The sequence below is a fragment of the Euwallacea similis genome, chromosome 20 (assembly GCF_039881205.1).
Source record: "Euwallacea similis isolate ESF13 chromosome 20, ESF131.1, whole genome shotgun sequence".
Classification (NCBI taxonomy): domain Eukaryota; kingdom Metazoa; phylum Arthropoda; class Insecta; order Coleoptera; family Curculionidae; genus Euwallacea; species Euwallacea similis.
Window position 1 is genome coordinate 1,221,747 of NC_089628.1, and position 19,726 is coordinate 1,241,472.

The 19,726-nt window shown below is 36.2% G+C and overlaps 5 protein-coding genes across 14 annotated transcripts in view; 1 reads left to right on the forward strand and 4 right to left on the reverse strand.

Moving 5' to 3' along the window:
• The window catches only part of LOC136415549 (frequenin-2), a 42,805-nt gene extending 41,696 nt beyond the window's left edge, over window positions 1-1,109 (reverse strand). The window contains exon 1 of the mRNA XM_066400180.1: window positions 878-1,109. Within this exon, the coding sequence (XP_066256277.1) occupies window positions 878-941 (64 nt within the window). The 5' untranslated portion in view covers window positions 942-1,109. The remainder of the gene's footprint in view (window positions 1-877) is intronic.
• Window positions 1,110-1,641: 532 nt separating this feature from the next.
• Window positions 1,642-3,930, reverse strand: LOC136415548 (borealin-like). Of its 2 annotated transcripts, none has more exons than XM_066400179.1 (7): window positions 3,760-3,930; window positions 3,309-3,413; window positions 3,117-3,241; window positions 2,609-2,801; window positions 2,334-2,491; window positions 2,204-2,273; window positions 1,642-1,956 (listed from the first exon to the last, which is right to left on the reverse strand). In XM_066400179.1, the coding sequence occupies exons 2-7, from the start codon at window positions 3,403-3,405 to the stop codon at window positions 1,748-1,750; spliced, it is 852 nt and encodes a 283-aa protein (XP_066256276.1). In that variant the 5' UTR covers window positions 3,406-3,413; window positions 3,760-3,930; the 3' UTR covers window positions 1,642-1,747. The 2 variants fall into 2 exon arrangements, with proteins under 2 accessions (XP_066256276.1, XP_066256275.1); XM_066400178.1 differs by having other exon boundaries at window positions 1,655-1,956; window positions 2,334-2,527; window positions 2,612-2,801; window positions 3,760-3,928.
• A 337-nt stretch (window positions 3,931-4,267) lies between these two features.
• On the reverse strand, window positions 4,268-6,356 carry Rcc1 (Regulator of chromosome condensation 1). Of its 3 annotated transcripts, none has more exons than XM_066400168.1 (7): window positions 6,173-6,356; window positions 5,725-6,113; window positions 5,447-5,663; window positions 5,147-5,296; window positions 4,928-5,089; window positions 4,767-4,877; window positions 4,268-4,708 (listed from the first exon to the last, which is right to left on the reverse strand). In XM_066400168.1, the coding sequence occupies exons 1-7, from the start codon at window positions 6,237-6,239 to the stop codon at window positions 4,509-4,511; spliced, it is 1,296 nt and encodes a 431-aa protein (XP_066256265.1). In that variant the 5' UTR covers window positions 6,240-6,356; the 3' UTR covers window positions 4,268-4,508. The 3 variants fall into 3 exon arrangements, with proteins under 3 accessions (XP_066256265.1, XP_066256264.1, XP_066256263.1); XM_066400167.1 differs by having other exon boundaries at window positions 4,269-4,708; window positions 5,432-5,663; window positions 5,725-6,101; window positions 6,173-6,353; XM_066400166.1 differs by having other exon boundaries at window positions 4,269-4,708; window positions 5,432-5,663; window positions 6,173-6,353.
• Window positions 6,357-6,569: 213 nt separating this feature from the next.
• Window positions 6,570-13,206, forward strand: LOC136415547 (lysophosphatidylserine lipase ABHD12-like). 3 transcript variants are annotated; one of them, XM_066400177.1, is made up of 8 exons: window positions 6,570-6,608; window positions 6,713-6,813; window positions 11,435-11,553; window positions 11,746-12,039; window positions 12,111-12,361; window positions 12,409-12,567; window positions 12,628-12,755; window positions 12,813-13,203. In XM_066400177.1, the coding sequence occupies exons 2-8, from the start codon at window positions 6,782-6,784 to the stop codon at window positions 12,865-12,867; spliced, it is 1,038 nt and encodes a 345-aa protein (XP_066256274.1). In that variant the 5' UTR covers window positions 6,570-6,608; window positions 6,713-6,781; the 3' UTR covers window positions 12,868-13,203. The 3 variants fall into 3 exon arrangements, with proteins under 3 accessions (XP_066256274.1, XP_066256272.1, XP_066256273.1); XM_066400175.1 differs by lacking the exon at window positions 6,570-6,608 and adding an exon at window positions 6,946-7,122 and having other exon boundaries at window positions 12,813-13,204; XM_066400176.1 differs by lacking the exons at window positions 6,570-6,608; window positions 6,713-6,813 and adding an exon at window positions 10,751-11,066 and having other exon boundaries at window positions 12,813-13,206.
• Window positions 13,207-14,492: 1,286 nt separating this feature from the next.
• The window catches only part of SPR (Sex peptide receptor), an 84,516-nt gene continuing 79,282 nt past the window's right edge, over window positions 14,493-19,726 (reverse strand). For all 5 annotated transcript variants that reach the window (XM_066400172.1, XM_066400169.1, XM_066400170.1 and 2 more), the window contains one exon: window positions 14,493-15,508. In XM_066400172.1, the coding sequence (XP_066256269.1) occupies window positions 14,912-15,508 (597 nt within the window). In that variant the 3' untranslated portion in view covers window positions 14,493-14,911. The remainder of the gene's footprint in view (window positions 15,509-19,726) is intronic.

Consider the following 19,726-nt stretch of genomic DNA (forward strand, 5'->3'; position numbering starts at 1 on the left):
CTATATGGGAATGTCAGATTACAAGAGAAAGCTCCCCTTGTGGATGTGAATAGATTAAAAACATCGACAAGCGGGGGATATTATAGTAAGAGTGATCGCTTGATATGAATTGGAAGTGAGCGCTTCAAGATCGCGTAAAATCAAACTGCATTGCTCCGTCAAAAACTTTACCACTTTCTGCTAGGAATTGCCAATTTGAACGGAAAATGCCGATACTTCAGACTTGACTTAGTTCGCAAGGGTATTGGGTATTGAGTGGACGAGAATCGTTATGGAATAAAAGAAGAAAAACTTTAAAAACGTACAGAAGATTCGTTATACTTAGTGTACGTAGATGCATCTTCTTCACTAGGTTTTTTCAAGGATTTCGATGGTATGTAGGCTTAAAAGTGGTTCTCTCAAAAATGACTATATTTCCAACCCAAATAGGAGATTTATTTCATATGGTACATGGTAAAATCGTGCCCAAAGCGACGCAGCTGAAACTTGTTCAGTAGTTTTTTTCCAAGCACTGAAGATGGCTTCATGAAATGATCCCTTAACGGCAAATAACGGTTCTCCTACTTATTATTGTTTGAAGGCAGGCTAACTTCCTAATGCCTCCCGCCAAGTTTTCACAAATGAAATTTCTTTTTTATTATCCATAGTTTCACTTCGTTCGGTTCTACCGCACAAAAGGCTCACAATAAAACCTTTGCAGACCTATGGAAAATCCAATTCAAAACAAACCCCTATGCCGTTAGTCGCATCTTGCGCGCGTTATGTAACTACCTTCCCATATTTTCCTATGATTTTTTCGTCGGGGTCATAATTTTGGAATGTATGACTCACACATTGTAAAAGTCGCTATATAACATTAAACAAATTTGTAACTTACAATAAGTCGCAGTAGTAAGCCTGTCAATAGTGTCCTGCTTTAGTTTGGAGTTTTTCTTCCCCATGTCGCTTCGTCCGCCGGCTGGGGCAAAGTTTTAATTCAACTTTCAAACAACAAACCTGAAAATTCAATTTTCAACTTCGGAATGCGAGGAAACGCGTCTAATTGGCAGCCGATCGCGTGAAACTGGTGCGACACAACTCCTTTTCGGAGGGAGATTCCATGCAGAACTCCCTTGTAGACGCGGCTGCGCTTTCGCACCAGGAAGTTTGTCTATTGGAGCGGTTTTTTGGTGGGTCCGGATCATAAATTGTACAATATCAAACCCACGTTTTGTCACTGCAGCAACGACGTAACTTCACTTACGTACTTGGCAAGAAAACTGCTATATCATATAAGAGTACCTAAATATAAATGGCCTAATGTTGCCAAAACTACCTGCTCAAGCATGTAAAAACCTTCACTTTTAAAGGCCCAGTACATTTAGAGTGGAATGTGGGTCACAAGGTTAGAATGTCCTAAATCCCCGAATATCATAAATCTCTTTGAAAATTGCGCCGGCTTTTACAGCTTCAAGGCGAATATGTATGTACGAATGCACTCCTAAGAGTACTTGTTCAATTGTTAATAGAGAGAATACTTCATTCCTGATTTACGTACCGGCTACACGCCCAGCTAGTGTTTTGCATTAGTTAGCGATAATCAACCAAAAAAAATTATCGTTATTTATTAAGTATATTCAAAATAAGAAAAATTGCAAGTATAAAACGTTATTTATCCTAATGATTCGGCAAACTTAATATAACCAACATACAATACTTCGTTTAATGTAGAGCGCGTTGATAATTAAAATAACTTAAATAAAAGTATTTAACCATGTTGATTGCTGCTGACAGTGCATACTTTAATAAGATTATCCCTCAAAATCTCCAGTTGTCTTCGGGTTTCGTCCGGCAAGATCGGAACTTGCGACTCTCTGAGAACGCCACGATTCGGTAGCAGGGAGAGAACTGCGTCTCCTCCCACAGGGATGTTTACATTTGCTGATTGTTCTGCGGCAGAGACCATAAGGGGAGATCCTGAAAAGGAAGTTTAAGTATTTAATAATAAAATTGCTAGAGACATTTTCAGTTTTAAAACCAGTCTAGGTTTGAAATTTCCAGCGTGTACTCTGAAGTAAGTACCATGAATATGAAGTAATAAAATTCCAAATGTGAAGTGTTTACAGCTCATTTTGATCTAGGCGTTTTTAACCATGTAAAAATCAATGGTGATATTCACCCGATTCAAAATCTACCAACTCTGATTAAAAATATTTAAAGCTACCTTGATTGGACCAGGCCATTTCCCCAACTTTCGGGCGCCTCATATAAAGTAGTGATGTGTTTGGTTGCACCTAAAGATAAAACACACCAATTTAATAAAATATAAACATACATTTAGATTATTTATATGCCTTAGGGGTAATAGTTCCAGCTGAAGTTGGTGGCTGCTTGTTTAGCGGGGTGATAAATGCGTTAGTAGTATTGGTAGGCCTGGACAAAGACCTCGTGATTTTTCTCTCACTTGCTCGAGGCCTCCTCATGGACCTTGTCTGCCTTTCATTCTTTTCACCTGAAGCGGTTGAACGGACACTTTCAGTGGTGTATCCTATGCAGATGAACACCGACCCATGATGAATGAAAGTTAGTATGCTTGGTGATGTTAGTTATAGTTGAAATCATGATTTACTACCTTCGTCGCAAGAAAAACTCCTCGAGGAACGTGTTTTGGTTACTGTTTGGCTTCGACTGACATGTAAAACTCTTGTTTTGTGTGATATTGAGGAACTAGACATACTGTTTAATTGAGATGAGTCAGCTAATAATGTGGATGAAGTTATTAGAGTTTCATATAGATCACTGCTATGTACATCTCCATTTTCCTAAAAATGCTCTCAACTTGAGTTTTTGATAGAAACATAGTAGATTTCTTCTGAATGAGATTTGTAATTTGGGACAGTATATCAATCTATCCATAGAGATATTTCTTAAATACACTGACATAAAAAAAAAGGGGCGCACCTTGGATTTTATCCAATTTTAAGGCTCAATATCTCTTGAGCCTTTTACATAGATAAGAAATCTCATAGCATAGTATACATTGATTAATGTCTCAATAAAATATGCCAATCTCAGTTATAAGTCACTCTACTGTGACTGCCATGCTCTACTATTAACCTAAATTTGAGTTAACTTACAATATCTGCCACAGTCATAGATAACAAATTTTTGCCCAAATTTAAGCGTATTTTTTTATATTTGGCATGTATTTTTTCCAAATTTTGTGCAACCATCTTTTCAATAGTGGCAGTGACATTTTGTTCTGAAATTAATAACAGTAGTGAGTATCTAACTATCTCAAAGGGCAAACAAATCATAATATAAATTACCATTATAACGAATTGCAGCATTGATGTACTCTTGCCGGTCAGAAGCTTTGACCTTTACCAAAGCTTTAGCTACAGGGGCTTTTTTCGTTCGGGGCATTGATGAGCCTAAAAATTGCACTTGATGTTAAATGCAAGTAATATCAATTGAAGTAGAGAAACAACAGTTTTATATATATATGTAGGCTGTCCAGCTTTATTGTTCCAATGTTGGAATTCGGTGGAACTGCTAAGGGTTCCTTCTCTATGAACCTCATTACAGAATTGAAAATTGCAATTACATAACATTACATAGTGTAATATGAATCTTAAAATATTAGTGAATTCGCTTATACCAAGCAGCCTTGTGCCCTTTCCTATAATTAATAATAATATAAACAACTTTTTCCAGCTAACGATTGTTACCATATTGTTTCCTCTTTTATGTATTGTTTGATACCTTGTTGGAACTTACAATAACAGAAGAATCTTCAGAAATTTTTTTGGTACCAAAGAACAATGGAATAATCACTTAAAACCCGAAAATACTGCAAAAACATGCGAAATAATAACGAAAATCTACAAAACACAAACGTAGTTCAAAATGCTGAGCGACACTATTTACAAGGTTCAATGACAATTCAACTGATGGAAACGACCGTTAGCCGTTAAGACCCAACTCGTATTATCTCGGAGCAGGTCGAGAAAGTATTTTATTTCTTTTTTTGGAGTCATTCTTAGCACGTTCGAGTGAGACGGAATGATGTGTGGCATTACAACACATTAGAGGCACCTAGATGCTCATTATTTTTACATTACAAGATTGTAAAAATAGTCTTTCATTTTTGCTAGACTATTTAAAGATACTCTACACTTATACAAAACATTACATGTAGCATTGAAGCATAAAATATTAATATTATTCGCATATAGGTAGGAGACAAAGGAATTTATTTTGCAGTAATTTAACATGAAATGCGATGTTAAAACTTAAATATAAAAAAACTTTGATATTGTCGTAATTTCAACATACGGGGTCTTTTCTTCATACGTAATTCTTCACTTCCCTAAATTAAAAAACCCTGTATATTAAAAATTGTATATCCTATTGATACAATAACACAAATCAATTAGGATCAGCATCAACGGAGAGATATCAACAGTTAAAAACTTTCAAAAATAATTGAAGTTTAAACTTTGCCGCCATATATGCATATCGTCCTATTACTTGCTGTCGCCATTTTCTGTTTTATTGTTATTGTCTGCTGAAGATAAAATCACTGTGTGCTGTCCCCCACTTGACACCCTCAACACTTTACGATCTGTGAGTTTCCCACTCTTCACATGAGTTGGTTCAAAATAGTCCTCTTCTTCGCCCAACCCCAATTGTCCGTTGGTTCCCATGCCCCACCCATATAGTCTTCCTGAAAATAGTTAAATTTAAAATTAATCAGAATCAGTAATTCATTTTCAAAACAATACCATCTGCTGATACTGCGAATGAAGTTGACGATCCACAAGCTACATTAATTATTTTCTCTTCAGACAAACTTTTGACATCTGTTAAAGTATTGGCGTCTTCACAATCCTTTCCTGTAGAAATATATCATTCATAATTTCAATACTTTGTTAACATCAGTTACCTAATCCCAGCCTTCCATATTCCTTCCTCCCAATGACGAATACTTTTCCGTCCTCTGTCAAACCCAAAGAATGGTGCTGTCCTCCTGATATATGTTCCCATTTATACTGAGAAAACATCTGACTTTTTTTAGGCAAATACTCAGGTTCCGTAATATCGAGACCTCAAATGAGGAGTTTTTTTAAATAAATAATTAAAATATGCCTATAATTGACAGTACCTATTTGATGAAAATTATTGAGTCCACAAACATAGATATCATTCTTCTCAGCTACTCTAGCAAAAGTGGAATAGGTCCCGGCCCATATATTGTCAAAGTGTAGCTTTAAACTTGGCTTTAAACTTATGGGGGCTGGAGTTACCAGTTTACCTAGAAAATATTTGTTAAATTAATATGCAGACAGGTTAGTTCAAAATGAATGAATTTTAGTAAGAGAAGAGGAGGAGAATGAGAGTGGCTTTGACAGTGACAAGCCTAGCACCAGAACTTATATAACAAATTTACCTATATTGTTATTACCAACACCATTTCTAGCATCCCTGTCACTTGATCGTTTTGGGATCCTTCCTAATTGACCTTGCTCAGCACAACCACAGGTATATACTTCCCCATGATTCGTTAAAAATACTATATGGTCAGCCCCTGAAGCAATTTTTACTACTTTTTGATCAGGCAATATTTCATAAGGAGCTTTTTCATTGCCACTTAATGAGAGCCCCATATTGCCATGTGAATCCTAAAAATTGAAACAAGAAACATTTAAACCTTTTTATTTAGTTCAATATAACCACACTTACTCTGAAGGTTCCCCATGCAAACACTCGTCCGTCCTCCAACAAAGCTGCAGTGTGAGAATCTCCTGCTGAGACCTGTATAACCTTCCCTGGCAACTTCACTTCTTGGGGCGTAAATTCTGCATCCTCTTTACCTTCAGTGACACGGCCTAAAGCCCCCTCATCGTTACACCCAAAAGTCAGCACTTTCCCATTTTTAGTTAAACACACTGTGTGCATGCCACCAGCAAATACATCCACAACGTCCTGACCTAAAGCTACCAGAGCGGGTCTAGACTTTTCTAGAATGTCCGGACCCAAGCCTAGCTGCCCTACATCTCCAGCCCCAGTTACAAAAACAACCCCTTCAGTGGAAGGTAGTTTCACATGGTCTAACGTAACTGAAAGAAGAGCTGTTATTATTGTAGCAGAAAATGCGGTACGTTGAGGGTTAGAACAATGGGGCACTTACATTTGATCTTCTTGTGGGGGATTGCAGATCCTGCGTTGGATGAAGCTCGTTTTCGTTTGGCGGCCATTTATATTATTAATAATTCTTTTAAAAAGTTAAGATAACTAAACAGAGAAAGTTTAAGCAGGTCAGGTAGGTCGAAATAAAGCAATTTAAGTCTAAACTTAAGATATTCCCCGAGGAAAAATAAATCTATTCAATCAAGCAGAGGGAGTCCGAAATAACGCATCTAGTGCAAGTCGTGCTCGAGAGGGAGTGATTTGAGTCAACATCTTTCAAATTTACAACGTGGCTGTGACATGACGTAACTGACATGTCACAACAAAATGTATTTATTCCAATTGTCAGTACTAATTAATTATTGTTGTCATTAAATGTCATTACTGTTAATAATATTATAATTAAATTGAATTAAAATTAAGAAGATATTCCTTAGGTAAGTTAAACCGAAATAAAAACTCACTGAAACAGAAACAGGCTTACTTATCTAATTAATACAATTCAATAATTTGCGATTAAATCCAAAACACTTTGTTACAGAGCGTCAGTACTAGAGAGTGCAATGCAAAAACCCATTTACATAGCAATTAAACCGATGGATTAATTACTATGCTACTGAACAAACGAAGGTTTATCAAAAGGTAAAGAAAACCTAAAGATTCAATGCAACATCAAACATCCCATCCAGCCATTCCAGTCTCCTTTATTGTATTTTTTGCACCTTGAGCATCCATCCAAGGTTCCTTTTTGTATTTTTGTACGTCCTATTTTAGAGTTGTAAGAGGATCCTTGTTTTAAATTTAAAGCCGCCTTAAAATGGCAGCTCAAACTGCTCAGGATGACAGTGATTTTTTTGCTGATGAGATTGTCGAATACGGTATTACATGCTTTGGTCCCTACTTGATACCATCAATTCCAGTGACGTTAGGTGCTTTAACATTTTTTGATGTGTAAGTACCTACCTCTGATGTTTCTTTTATCTCTTACATAATCTTGTCTTTATTGCCATCTACTTGGCTTCTTTTCACCTCCTTTATGCAACTTATTTTGTACTATTTTATAGTATTTTATTTAGTATTTTTGTTGATTCATTGACGTAGATAAAAAAAAAAAATTAGAACTACTGGTTTAAATAGATGGTATGCAAATTGATATTTAAATACAATATGTACTGTTATTTTGCATTCATGCTATAAATATAGTAATTGGTTTTGATAATATCAATTCCAAATTATATGTTTAACTCCAAAAGTATAATTTGGCAAGTACAGATAAGTTTGTAATTAAGGAACATGAATGTTTCTAAGATAGGAATGTAAGTAAATTATCTACATTTTATTTACCTAATTATTCTGCTTTTTAAGTTTGCAATTGGAAAAACATGTATAATCTGTCTTCATAAACAAGTCTTAATTTTACATGGGTTTTCTTGAAATTAAATTTATTATTGTGGCAGAAGAGATATATGGCTTTACCAACAGATTTTTTTATTTATTTACTAGAACTTATTTTACAGGGTGTTTTATAGTTTATTATTAGTGTCTAGTCTAATCTTTGAAATCTAATGATAATTATTTATTAATAATATGTGCTGCTTTTCAGTATTTCCCTGCGACCTGCTCAGAGACCTATATGGCTCCTGAAATATTTTACTCACCCCCTGTAGAGTTAAGGAACTCTTACAATTGAATTTCCCGAAATTCATGTTTCTTTTGAATGTAGAAATATTTTGAATTTTTTATCTTTTTGTATATATACAGTGGTGGCCATAAGTATGGAATATTATTTTAATTTGATAAAATATTTATTAAAAAGTATTGGACAAAAATTACACAAATGCTTGAAGGACTTTATTTAATTTCCTATAATTATAACATAAAATTAAGAGTTCTAATTGAAAAAGTTTTTAGAAAAATGAAAATGAAAAATTACACTTGAACAAAAGTATGGAATATTTTTTATATCATGGTATGGAGTCTGCCATCTTAAGTAAACTCAATATTTTGTGGCATGCCCCTTAGCATCTAGGACAGCCTGACATCGACGCTGCATTGAATCAATTAGATTCTGGCAAGTTGAGGAAGAAATGTTTTCCCATTCTTCTTGTATGATCCTCCACAATTCTTCAGTATTTGACATGTGTCTTTGTCTAATTTTTCGTTTCAAATGGCTCCACAGATGTTCGATGGGATTTAAATCAGGAGATTGTGAGGGTCATTCTATAACATCTATCTGCTTTTCAATAAACCAATTTTTAATCAACCGTGAAGAATGTTTAGGATCATTATCCTGTTGGAACCGCCATACCAGTGGCATTTCTTCCTCGACAAATGGAAGCATATGCTGCTCTAGGATATTTTTGTATAAAAACCGATCCATTATTCCATCAATTTTGGCTAACAGGCCAACTCCAGATCTCGAAAAAGATCCCCACACCATTAAATTCTGACCGCCATGTTTAACAGTGGGCTTTTGGTACTTGGGATCAAATCTCTTCCCTATTGGTCGCTGATCATAAGTTTTTCCATCCGAATCAAACAGTTTGATTTTGGTTTCGTCACTGAAAAGGACGGTATTCCATTTTTCGGGTGTCCAAAACAGATGTGAGCGTGCAAACTTAATTCTGGCCTTCCGGTTTTTTTTGGAAATTAATGGTTTCTTCACTGCCAATCGTCCAAACAATCCAGTATCACATAGACGACGCCTCACAGTACGATCACTAATTTCAATACCACTATTCGTGATCGAAGATCTTCCGAAAGATATTTTTTTTTTAACCATTTCGACTTCAAATTTTATCGAACTGTAACACTCAATACTGAATACTAAATGCAAAATAAATTTAAATCTATGATATTCCATACTTTTGTCCATCTAAAAAAATGTGTTTATCGGTGAAATTTTTGATAGCAACATTCTATAAATACTGTATGGTTTAAAATGTAGAATTGACCTATCCCAATTTAAATATACCAGAATTGAAGAAGAAAAGTAAAGGCCCTTTAGCTAAATAAAGTTTCAAAAAATATTTCATACTTATGGCCACCACTGTATATATATATCTTTTTTTTTTCTGAGCCAAAAAAATAAGTAATTTAGTTTTTCAAATTATCCACACTCACTTGCCATAATAACATTGTGGACTCAGGGATGTGTTAAATTTATTAACTGATCTTCAGTGTCCTCTTATTAGCACTAATTTTCCACAATGGTATAACAGTCTAGTGCTGTAGAACAGGCTGTGATTGTAAATCACTAATGGCTTCTGTAAGCAGTTACGTTGCTTAAATTAAATAGTATAACAGTAAAAAATCTTATATAATGTTGTAGCCCAGGCATAACCATAAAACATGGACCCGACAATCGAAATCTATTTTTTTGCAACAAGCAGTAGCCTTCTACAAAGTTTCAGCCAGTTCTTTTCCTTCTCTTCAACGCCCGACATGTGCTGCTGAAAGTTTGCGGTTGCGGTTGAACCCTTACTTAATCGGATTACCGTTTTGTGAAGATTCTCATTGAAGGTTTTTGTTTGAATAATGTTTTTGAGTTATTGCCCTTAGCGGTAGCGAAAACCTTTCGATTAGTGAACGTAATCTTAAAGTTCAGGGTGGCATCTCTTTGATGGATTTATGGAGAATAGGCAAAGGAACAATAGGTGTAAGGGGCAATAACTTGAAATAGTGAATAAAAAATTCAATAAAAATGCGACATTTATTATTATTAGTTCACGTTGGTGTTTTTATTTGATTTGATAAAAAAAATATTAAAAAATGCTTTCAAATCCTGGTCATAACGTTTTACTCATAGGAAATACCCCGTGCCCATATGAGCTTTAAGGACTGGAACTATGATGTTTAAAATTTACTTTAGGTATTATGTCGACTGACTATGAGACTCAGCTATGAGGCATCATTTCTACTGTTTCAGTTTTTTCTATAGCTATAGATGATTGGTATTATGGAAAATCCTAGATAATTCACGACTAGGCATTTTAGTTCCCCAAAAGGCCAACATTTGTGCGCTGACACATTAAGCAAAACTTAGAAAAAATCAATTCATTTTTTGAATGTCCAATAAAAGATCGAAAACCACTTGACACTAAGTAGGTATTTATGATCATTGTTGCACTTTTGAGAAATTAAAAAACCAAAACTTTAGAGGGGGGGGATCAAAATTTTTAATGTGGTATGCGCTTACGTAGTTTTATAACTCCATGCTTGATATTATTTTTTGCGTGCCATAACGTTTTGTGGCCTTTCCGTTTGTTAATACGTAAAAGTACAAGACGATCAATTATTGTAACTTTCACATTTTTATTGCTACTTAATTAATTTATTATCGTAAAATTTATAATTTCCTTATCAGATCCCTTCGCTGCGTGCGTTCGACCCCAATCATTTTCTAATTATTTTTTCACGAAAATTTACCAAAATCAAATTGTTGTTACAGTCAAGACAAATTTCTCTTCCTGGAAAACGATCTGTTACTTTTACTTGAATGTGCGATAAATGATGTTTGATTTATAAACAAAACTGTTCTATTTCTCAGTATGTACTTACAAATGTAAATAAAAACCCTTTTTATTTGCCATCTTTTTCCCTGAGCAAGCAGAATCAAATTATCAAAAGAAATAAATTTTCACAAGTGGAGTAGTTAGTGCTGTTGCAGCATTTCAAAGTTATTGCTTTACATAAAATTGCCTATAACAATAGTCAATTTGTGGATAATTCTAACAGTGTTAGACGAGAGGTTTTTATGCGTAAAAGTGCAGCATTTAAAAAGTGCTGAACATGGCTAAAGTATGTGAGTTTATGGACGTTGAATATAGTGAAGTTCCCCGTAAGGACAACCAACCCCTTGCTTCAAAGTGTCGGTGTAGAAAATTGCTTTTTAGGTTTGTATTGTTCCCGTAATTTTTTCATCAGTTTTTTTGCCTTTTTGTTTGTTTTGGGGATATTCTCCCTTAAGCGCCTTTTGAAAGCTCCTTTATTTTACCGGTTGTCTGCAATTATTGATTTAGAGATCAGTTTTTTGATCAAGCATTTGCGTTAAAATCACGCTCATTATTCTGTGAAATCCCGTCACTTCCATATTCAAGGAGAATAGGAAAGATAATTAGATCTGTTTATCAGACATAATTATGCGTAAAGCAGTTATTATTTGTTTCCCCATCAGATTTCAATATAATTTTCATAATATATGTATTACATAAGAAACTTCTATCTATTTCATCTTATATAAATACTAATCTCTTTGCTTCAGAATTACCCTAAACACTTTCAAGGTCGGAATCCTTGCCTGCGTGATTTTCTTTGTAGTACTGCCGATTATCTATCGGTACTCTTATAATTTCCAAAGGGCGGCGGTTTTCTTAAATTTCGGTAAGTAAATTGTCGCTAAACGCTAGAAGTTTTGCAGCATTTGACGTCGCATTCAAAGAGCAATCGAGATTAGAGAATTTGAAATGAAATAAATGCATTGTCATTGTTATCCGCATACCGGACCTACATATCTGAGTCATTAACTTCATTATGAATTACAATATTTACAGCGATAACTCAAATCTGTTTCAGTGAATGTGCCTCCCTCGCCAGACTACGAAAATCCGCAAAAATACGGAATAAACGGAGCAAGAAACTTTTACGTTAGCTCTGGGGATATTAAGTTGGGGACATGGCAGATTCTTCCCAGCAACCTTGAGGGTTCCAATGAGACCAGCGAGGATTTCTTCGATCGAATTTTGGACAACGGCCAAAATGTCGTTATTTACAGTCATGGGAATGGGGGGTGTCGATTGTCATCACATAGAATCGAAATCTACCAAGTTCTGCGGCAATTTTTCCATGTGATCGCTTTCGATTATCGAAGTAGGTTCTTTCCTCCTGAACCTTGACTCTCCATTCCTTTGTAGTCCTTTCACCAGATTTGCATATTTTAGGTTACGGAGATTCCTCTAAACAATCCCCCAGCGAATTAGGCCTGGTGGAAGACATTTTAATCGTTTATGAATGGGTTAGGAATCGAACAAAAAGCAACGTTTTCATATGGGGTCATTCCCTAGGAACAAGCCTCTCTAGTCACGCGTTCCTAAAAATCCAAGGCATGAGCGTCGACCAACCCGTGGGGCTCATGTTAGAGAGCCCGTTTAATAATATGAGGGAGGAAATTAGCGAGTTCCCTCTAGCCAAGGTATGCGTCTGTAACAGTGATTAAAGTATGCTCTATGTGTTTTTCAGTTTTTCAAGTTCCTACCTTGGTTTCGCATCACTATCGTAGATCCCATGTCTTCAAACTTTAAATTCGAGACTGATAAGTACATTTGCGGAATAAACGTACCGATTATGATAATGCACGCGGAAGACGACAATGTTGTTCCTTATAAGCTGGGATACAGGGTGAGCTTTCAGACTGTCCGCATCGATGAATTTTCATTTGTAGTACTTTTTTCCGTCCAGTTACACACCAACGCTAAGAAATGTAGAAGTGAGGACCAAGGCCGACTCTTGTTCTACACCTTTGGCAGCCAACATCATTTCGGCCATAAGTTTATCTGTCGGGCACCAGACCTCCCGGATAAAATCAAGTGAGTCCCCATGACAATAACATGGAAATCAAGATAGACTAATTGGACTCTTTTTAGTACTTTTATTCAGCTGTCTCTGGAGACCAGGCATAACAAAGAGCTACAGTATTAGCGTCGTCCCTCTCATTTAAGTATTATTTCTTCGTTTAGCGAGATTAGCAATAAGTCCCTCCAAAATATGTGATCTGTGATTACTTTATGCCCAATTTCAGTCGTGCGGAAGCGATTAAGTAAAGTTTAGAACTCAAATGATTTTGATATTGCTCAATCATTTATTTTTGGTTCGCGTGCAGTAATTTTCTTGGAACTCACCTCCAAGTTTATACGGCGATTGTCAGATTTATACTCTATTCATTTTCTTATTATATTTCTTAATGTTTCCATTTTTAACGATTACGTAGGAACAATAGCGTGCTCTCTAGGTTAGACGTTCCATCATTAATAAAAACTATATGTGAGAAATACCTTTGCTATTTACGCGATAACCTTGTCGAAGTCCTTGAGTAGGTGCAATGCAGCTCGATTAGACAAAATCCTTTACCTCCAATTCCCTGCGATTATTACCACTAAGTGAATAAAAAGATTTATTTTAAGCGAGAAGTGGTTGAAGTTTGTATGTTTTAGGATTTACGCAGAAGTGGATGCAATGAATACGAAGCAAGAAAATTACAAAATAAAAGATCTTTATTACTACCAGTTTGAAGCAGTACAAAAAAGTGCGCCAAGAATGGTGCAAGATAAATTTTTAAGCTGACGAGCTCCAACTGTCTTGTCTGAGTAACAAATTACCACTATCTACAGCCGTTATGAATTCCATCTCCTAAAAACTATCATAGTTACGATATAAAAGAAAATTGTTATGCATATCTGGTGCATAAACTGTAATAAATCATATTGACGCTGAGGCAAATTCCCTCTGGAATAGCGATTTTGTAAGAAAAGATAATAGCAGTTTCTCTAAATTCCACGAAAAATTCAAAAAATGCCCTCAGAATGTTCATTTGATATTAAATACAACATGCAGTGTGTCCAAGCCAGTAACAGAGGTGGTGGAACCTTGGAAACTACAAGAGAACTTATAAGGTGAGTTAAATAGGGTAAGTTTTAGGCACTTTTGTTACCAACTTAGGAGAGTATGCGGAGAGGTCCAAGTCAGTTTTGGGTCTTGCGAAGTTATAAAAAAACAGAAAAAATTAAATTTGTGTGTGCGAATGTGGCAGATTTCATTTATCATGTGAATGCTTTAATCCGGACTAAACTTCGTACCAGGATTTCTTCCTTGGTTAAGTGTCGATTGCACCAATTTTCTGATAGCAAGATATTCAAGAAGGAAAAATTTTAAGGCCCCCCTTAGCTTAAATTTAAGGAGAAGTGGTGCAAATGCAGGTAAAATGCATAACCAGTAGTGTGTGCCGGCCTTTAACTATAATAGTAGAGCGGACTTTAGGTACTTGCCCCGTTTAACCCACTTGGAGTTCCCGAAGCCCCAATATATCCATGACCAATATGGGGAACGCCATGTTTGCAGTCAATATCGAAACTGAGGAAGGTTACAGGCCAATCGCAAAGTTTCCGACAAAGTATATTACTCTCATAAAACCGACCACTCCAATCTAACTCCATGTAAAAGTAAGCGAACAAATCAGCGCCATCGATTGGTTTTTGAATGTCGGTTATTAAATTTTCCCGTAAACATCATTAACACTCGGCGCCAGAACAAATGAAACGTCCATTAAAAACGTGCAACACATACTTTATTTCTTTAAATATGATTTATAACAGGGTTACATCTGCGACTCTCCTCAAATTAGTAATAGTACAACCGACAACCCTTCATACGTATTTTGTTCTTCTGTTGTAAAGCACTTTCTGGGCGTTTTACAGCAGAAAACGTTGGCAGTTGATGTAGGATTTGGGTTCCTTACTAGACATACAGATTGCAGTCCCACACCAACTGCGCCGAAAATGTATGGAGCTAACTACTTTCGAAGTGGGCTCAAAATGAAAGTAATTAACTCACAACAAAAATACCTCACGAAAATGAACTTTATACATTTTTGTTTGTTGTAAATATAAAAAAAAAAACATTAAATATAATAATATTTTAAGCGTAACGTTTTTGACACCTCACATAACTAGTACCTAAATCTCTACAGTTATAAAACAGTCTCATTCGTACAGGTTCTTGGACCATTGACTATGGAGTACCTAGACGATCCATTTCTAGCATTTGCCGAGTCTGTGATAAACAGCTCTTTGAAGGTCTCCCTGAACTGTCTGGACATGCCACAGTAGATGGCAAAGTTAATCGGATAACTCAAGGTGATAAAGAAATTGCTGAAAATTATCAACGTATTGGCTACGTGGTAGTCCAGGAATTCGATTACCATGCTTGATATAATATGAAGAATAGTCACTACAGCCAGCGGTATCTCCACCAACAAAAAAACGCTTACGACTACGATGAGCATCAGGGTGGTGCAGTTGGACTCCCGCATCTTCCTGCACTCGGTTTTGGGTGCTTTTTTGTTGCTGGAAAGGAGGATGTCTCGTCTCTTTTGGGCTTGTTTCAATGCCCTGAATAAGAGGAGGTTGAGCGTCACTAGGGCGATACAGGGGAGCAGGTGCACGAAGGCGACTCTGAACATGTAGTAGACGCAATAGTAGACGTTGGCGGTGATCAGTTCCTGTACCCAATAGGCGTCGCTTTTAATGCACACGTCCACTGTTTGATTGTTCCACAGGACCTTCATCTGAAATGAGAAGACATTGATTACTTCCCGGAGGTTTTGTATCAGATCTGAAGACATTAAAAAGACACGTTTTATAATATAAATATTAATTTTTTCATTCACAATCATTCAGTCAATTAACAAATATTTCCGCACACTTGGACCTCTACCTCTTATACTTTCTAAACATGTTTGAACATCCTGTGAACATCCTAACAATGTCTTTGTGCCACAGCGAATACGAGTCCTAACCCTACGATCCTTTTCGCCTGTACGTTAATCAATTTTTAGTACAGTGTACGTATTTACAAGACATCCGGATATTGGATTTCATTTTAATGAGGTTCTGGCCTGGTGGATTTGGGGTGACCCCAGCGGATGTAAACCGAAAACCTTTGCTTTCTGATTTACGTCTTCGACGAACTTTAATTAACTTTCTCAGGAAATCCAATCCGCGTTTTAATTAGCAATAATCTTTTCGACAAAAAACCAATTAGTTTTGTGGAAAGGAGATGGAGATGTCTGTGGTGATCCCAAACACAAGAAGTGGAAATTGGGGCTTGGGAACGATTTGTTCCAAGTTGGGATTTTCGAAAGGCGTAAGAAGTCGGTGATAATGAACGTTCTCTGCAGGAGTGCTATATGTCCTTTCACCCATTATCTAAATGCTTACAACTAGGGACATGACGCATACAAGTTTTAAGCGCTCTTGTAATCCCACGTTTATTGCAGAATTAAGTTGTCAAAATCATAGTTTACATGGAAAAGTTTTTGATACAAAGCGACATTAAAGTGAATAACGCAGGAAGCTTCAAAATGCAATTCTAAATTTGTAAAAAAGGGCAAAAGTTGGATGGATATGAGAATTGAAAGAGTGTCTCTAACAGATCCGTAGACATCTGTCCGGAGAATAATTGCTGCGATTATTCTCGGGTATAATAGAATGAAGCACACGTCCAGCAAAGAAATCCTTGGTTTAGGAAACAAAGCGTTTTCGCGGAACTGGCCACTTGAAAACTGGAATGACTTTGCGACAAATCTCTGTATAAAGTCTGTAATTCCGATGGAATTAAATGTGTAAGTCTCTCGATTGATGTAAGATTCCATCCAAAGTACGTTGGTACATTAAAAATGAAGCATGGACAAACTAATATATTATTACAGGGGCGGTTTTTCATCGATTGGGGTAGATCTATTGCGCTTCATAAACGCTGGCTATGGGTCCACTGGTTCACGGGGACATTTTCCAAGATGTTATGTTGCCCTATGCTGAGTGGAAGATGCGTTTACGATTTTTATCTCAACAGGATAGTGATCCAAAAGACCCATTTTGCTTTGACTAGAAGTGGTTTCACGAGAATAAATAATCTCCAGGCCTTGCAGTGGCCGGCTAAATTACCAGACTTGAATCCCATTGAGAACTTGTGGCAAGAGGTAGGACATCGGATTTGTACTTCAATATACTTAGTCATAAACTTTTTACGAGGAATGTAATTGCCATATGTCTCACCCTCTAAAAATTTATTTTATGGTCTTTGAGAGGTAATCGTAAAACGTTGATTAAGATCGATAGAATATTTCCTACAAGGTGACTCAAAAAAGCTCTAGGAAAGTGTAAAAAAAGGGAGTTTTTTAAACCTGTATTCTTCTGATTAAAAAGACAATTTGTAATTTGTCAGAAACAACGGAACTTTCTGGAAATTTTTCCTTCTTCAGAGTAGGTAGCTCCGGATAATGGTTTTTCAGGAACTTTAAAATCCGAATTTTCTTTCAAATTCGGTCGGTTAAATTAGTGGGAACCTCCCGATTTACGCGCTAGTAGAACATATCTAAAAGCAAATCTAAAATATTTTTCATTTTATTAAAAATTCAAATTTCACCTTTAAAGTAAAATTGATTATGTCAATTTCCCCACTAGAAGAAATGAACTGCATTTCTCTTCCGACCTATAATAAAATCTCACCTTTTTCCGGTTTTAACCGAAGGATCGGAAAAGCGAATAAAAGAGGTAATTTAGCCACTAGCTTAAGCACTTTCCCTCGGAAAAGGCATTCATATGAGCGATGAGCTAAACTCCCTTTTACAGTACCTTGCACTAATCTTCAACGATAAGATTGAAGCATACATTTAATAATAATCATTCTTACTTTACGAGTGTCGTAAATTCTCCAATAGTGCTTGGACCAAAGTACTCAGTTTCGTCTATGGGAATTTTAAACTTCACATCTGCTAGAGTAACGACGCTTTTATGGAACTGGGTAGGAGTGTTGTAAAAGTTAGTAGGGTGGTGAGAAACGTGTTTGAAAAGCAGTAAATCAGATTTCACAGGTTTTCCAGCAATTCTGACGTGACACCAGTCAGAGCTTACTGATGTGTTTGGACCAGAAATAATGTTATTGTCTAAATTATGGTTTATGCATTTGGACATTTCCGGTTTATGCCCTCATTCATTTACCCAACACACATATTTTTATCCAGTTGGTTGCCAGTGCAAATGTTTATGATCCATGCTCCAAATCGGGATTTCGACCCGATATTTGTAAGTAATAACAAAAGACGTAGTCAATAAAAAGAACTGAGGGTTAAGGGCCTTCATTAAAATTCACAAGAGTAAAGGGCCCAAAATTCGTATGATCGACGGAGACAAAGTGTTTTTGCCTTATCGGACCCACGATCGTGTTTCGAACCGTATTATCTCGGTGTTATGTTCCAGACCGAACTAAGAATGGAAGATAAAACGGAATTATATTAACAGATCCAACTGGCTGAAGGATAATACCATTAGTCCCGGGAGGGGGGCTTAATGGATCGTAATTTGTTGCCTACTTCAGAAATTTCCGTAATTAACATAGTTTTTTAAAGCCAGATCTGCCCTCTAAGTATTAAATCAACGTTCGAGAGTCGAAAAATAAATATAAAGTTTACGACTCATGCCTAATAGGATGCAAAACAATTCAACATAAATTGAAAGAGCATTTTGCATAATTTATGGAGGAATCTGACACTTAATGTTAATTAGAACTATAAGGCTATTCCCTAATGATAACAACCCGAGCAAAGTCTTGAGACATGGAGAGCTGGAGGGTCCTGTGGGGCTCTGCATGAAGGAAATTACAAAGTTTCCACCTTAGTGTACGATTTGATGACTTTGGGGATCAATTGAAGTTGGTAAGAACCATCTAATTTTAATTTAGTTATATGAGAAAAAGGAAATGAAAAATGTATACCCCTATGCACGATAATCTTGGTGGAATGAGTAATAGGTTACATCCTATAATTTGCTCTTCCGGTGACTTCAAAAATATGGAAGAGTTGCGGCTCGCAGTTTAAAACGCTGGAAAAAATGTAATATTTCAATATTCTTCAAAATAACTTTGTCGGAAGGCGCTCAATGTCTGAAAAGGGGGAAAAATTGATTATCTCTTTGAAAGAATTGTGCCGGCATGCGGCCAATGAACGTTGGAAAAAGCGAAAACGTTGTGACTCGAAGATAAAGATGGAGATCTCATAAACGATAAGAGTTGCGACAAAATGCTGAGTCGAAATTTCTGTGCTTCCCGTTCCTTTTCCTTATGGACGCCGTATTGAGTTTCCAAAATGCACTGCTGATCTTCGTTTTTAAATTTCCACCGATGAACTTGGTTTTAACACTTATTGTTAGTTTCAACTACAGTTTGTCGTAAAGAAAATGTAGAAAAATGAGATCCCCAAAAACGAGCTCCTTTAGTCATACTTTCAAAATAATTGTGTCGACATGCATTGGCATATTTTTTGGAATTACACTCGAAATGATGTGTGTGTAAATGGATAACACGCGACGTTGGAAAAACGTTGATAAGTATAATGGAAATTCGAGGTGAAAATATTGGGAAAAACGAAAACAAAACATCTTCAAAATAATTGCGCCGATATGTGCGTAATGGAAAATAATGCTTTAGATTATACACGAAATTCCTGTATGGAAAAACGCAACATTGGAAAAGTGCAATTTGAAGTCTAAAATATTGGACAGCAATATCGGAAAAATTTAATACCTTGAAATGAGCATACGCACGAGGACATGGGTCGACATATTGGAAATATTGAATATGCGGCTTGAAAAGAATTGTGTGCGCTTGATGAAATATCGAAATACGTGTGTAATATGGAAATGCGATGGATGACCCGCGACATGGAGAAAGTGGAAAAAAAGTGCAATTCGAGGTGCAAAAGCCAATTGTAGGAAAATATAGAAAATTT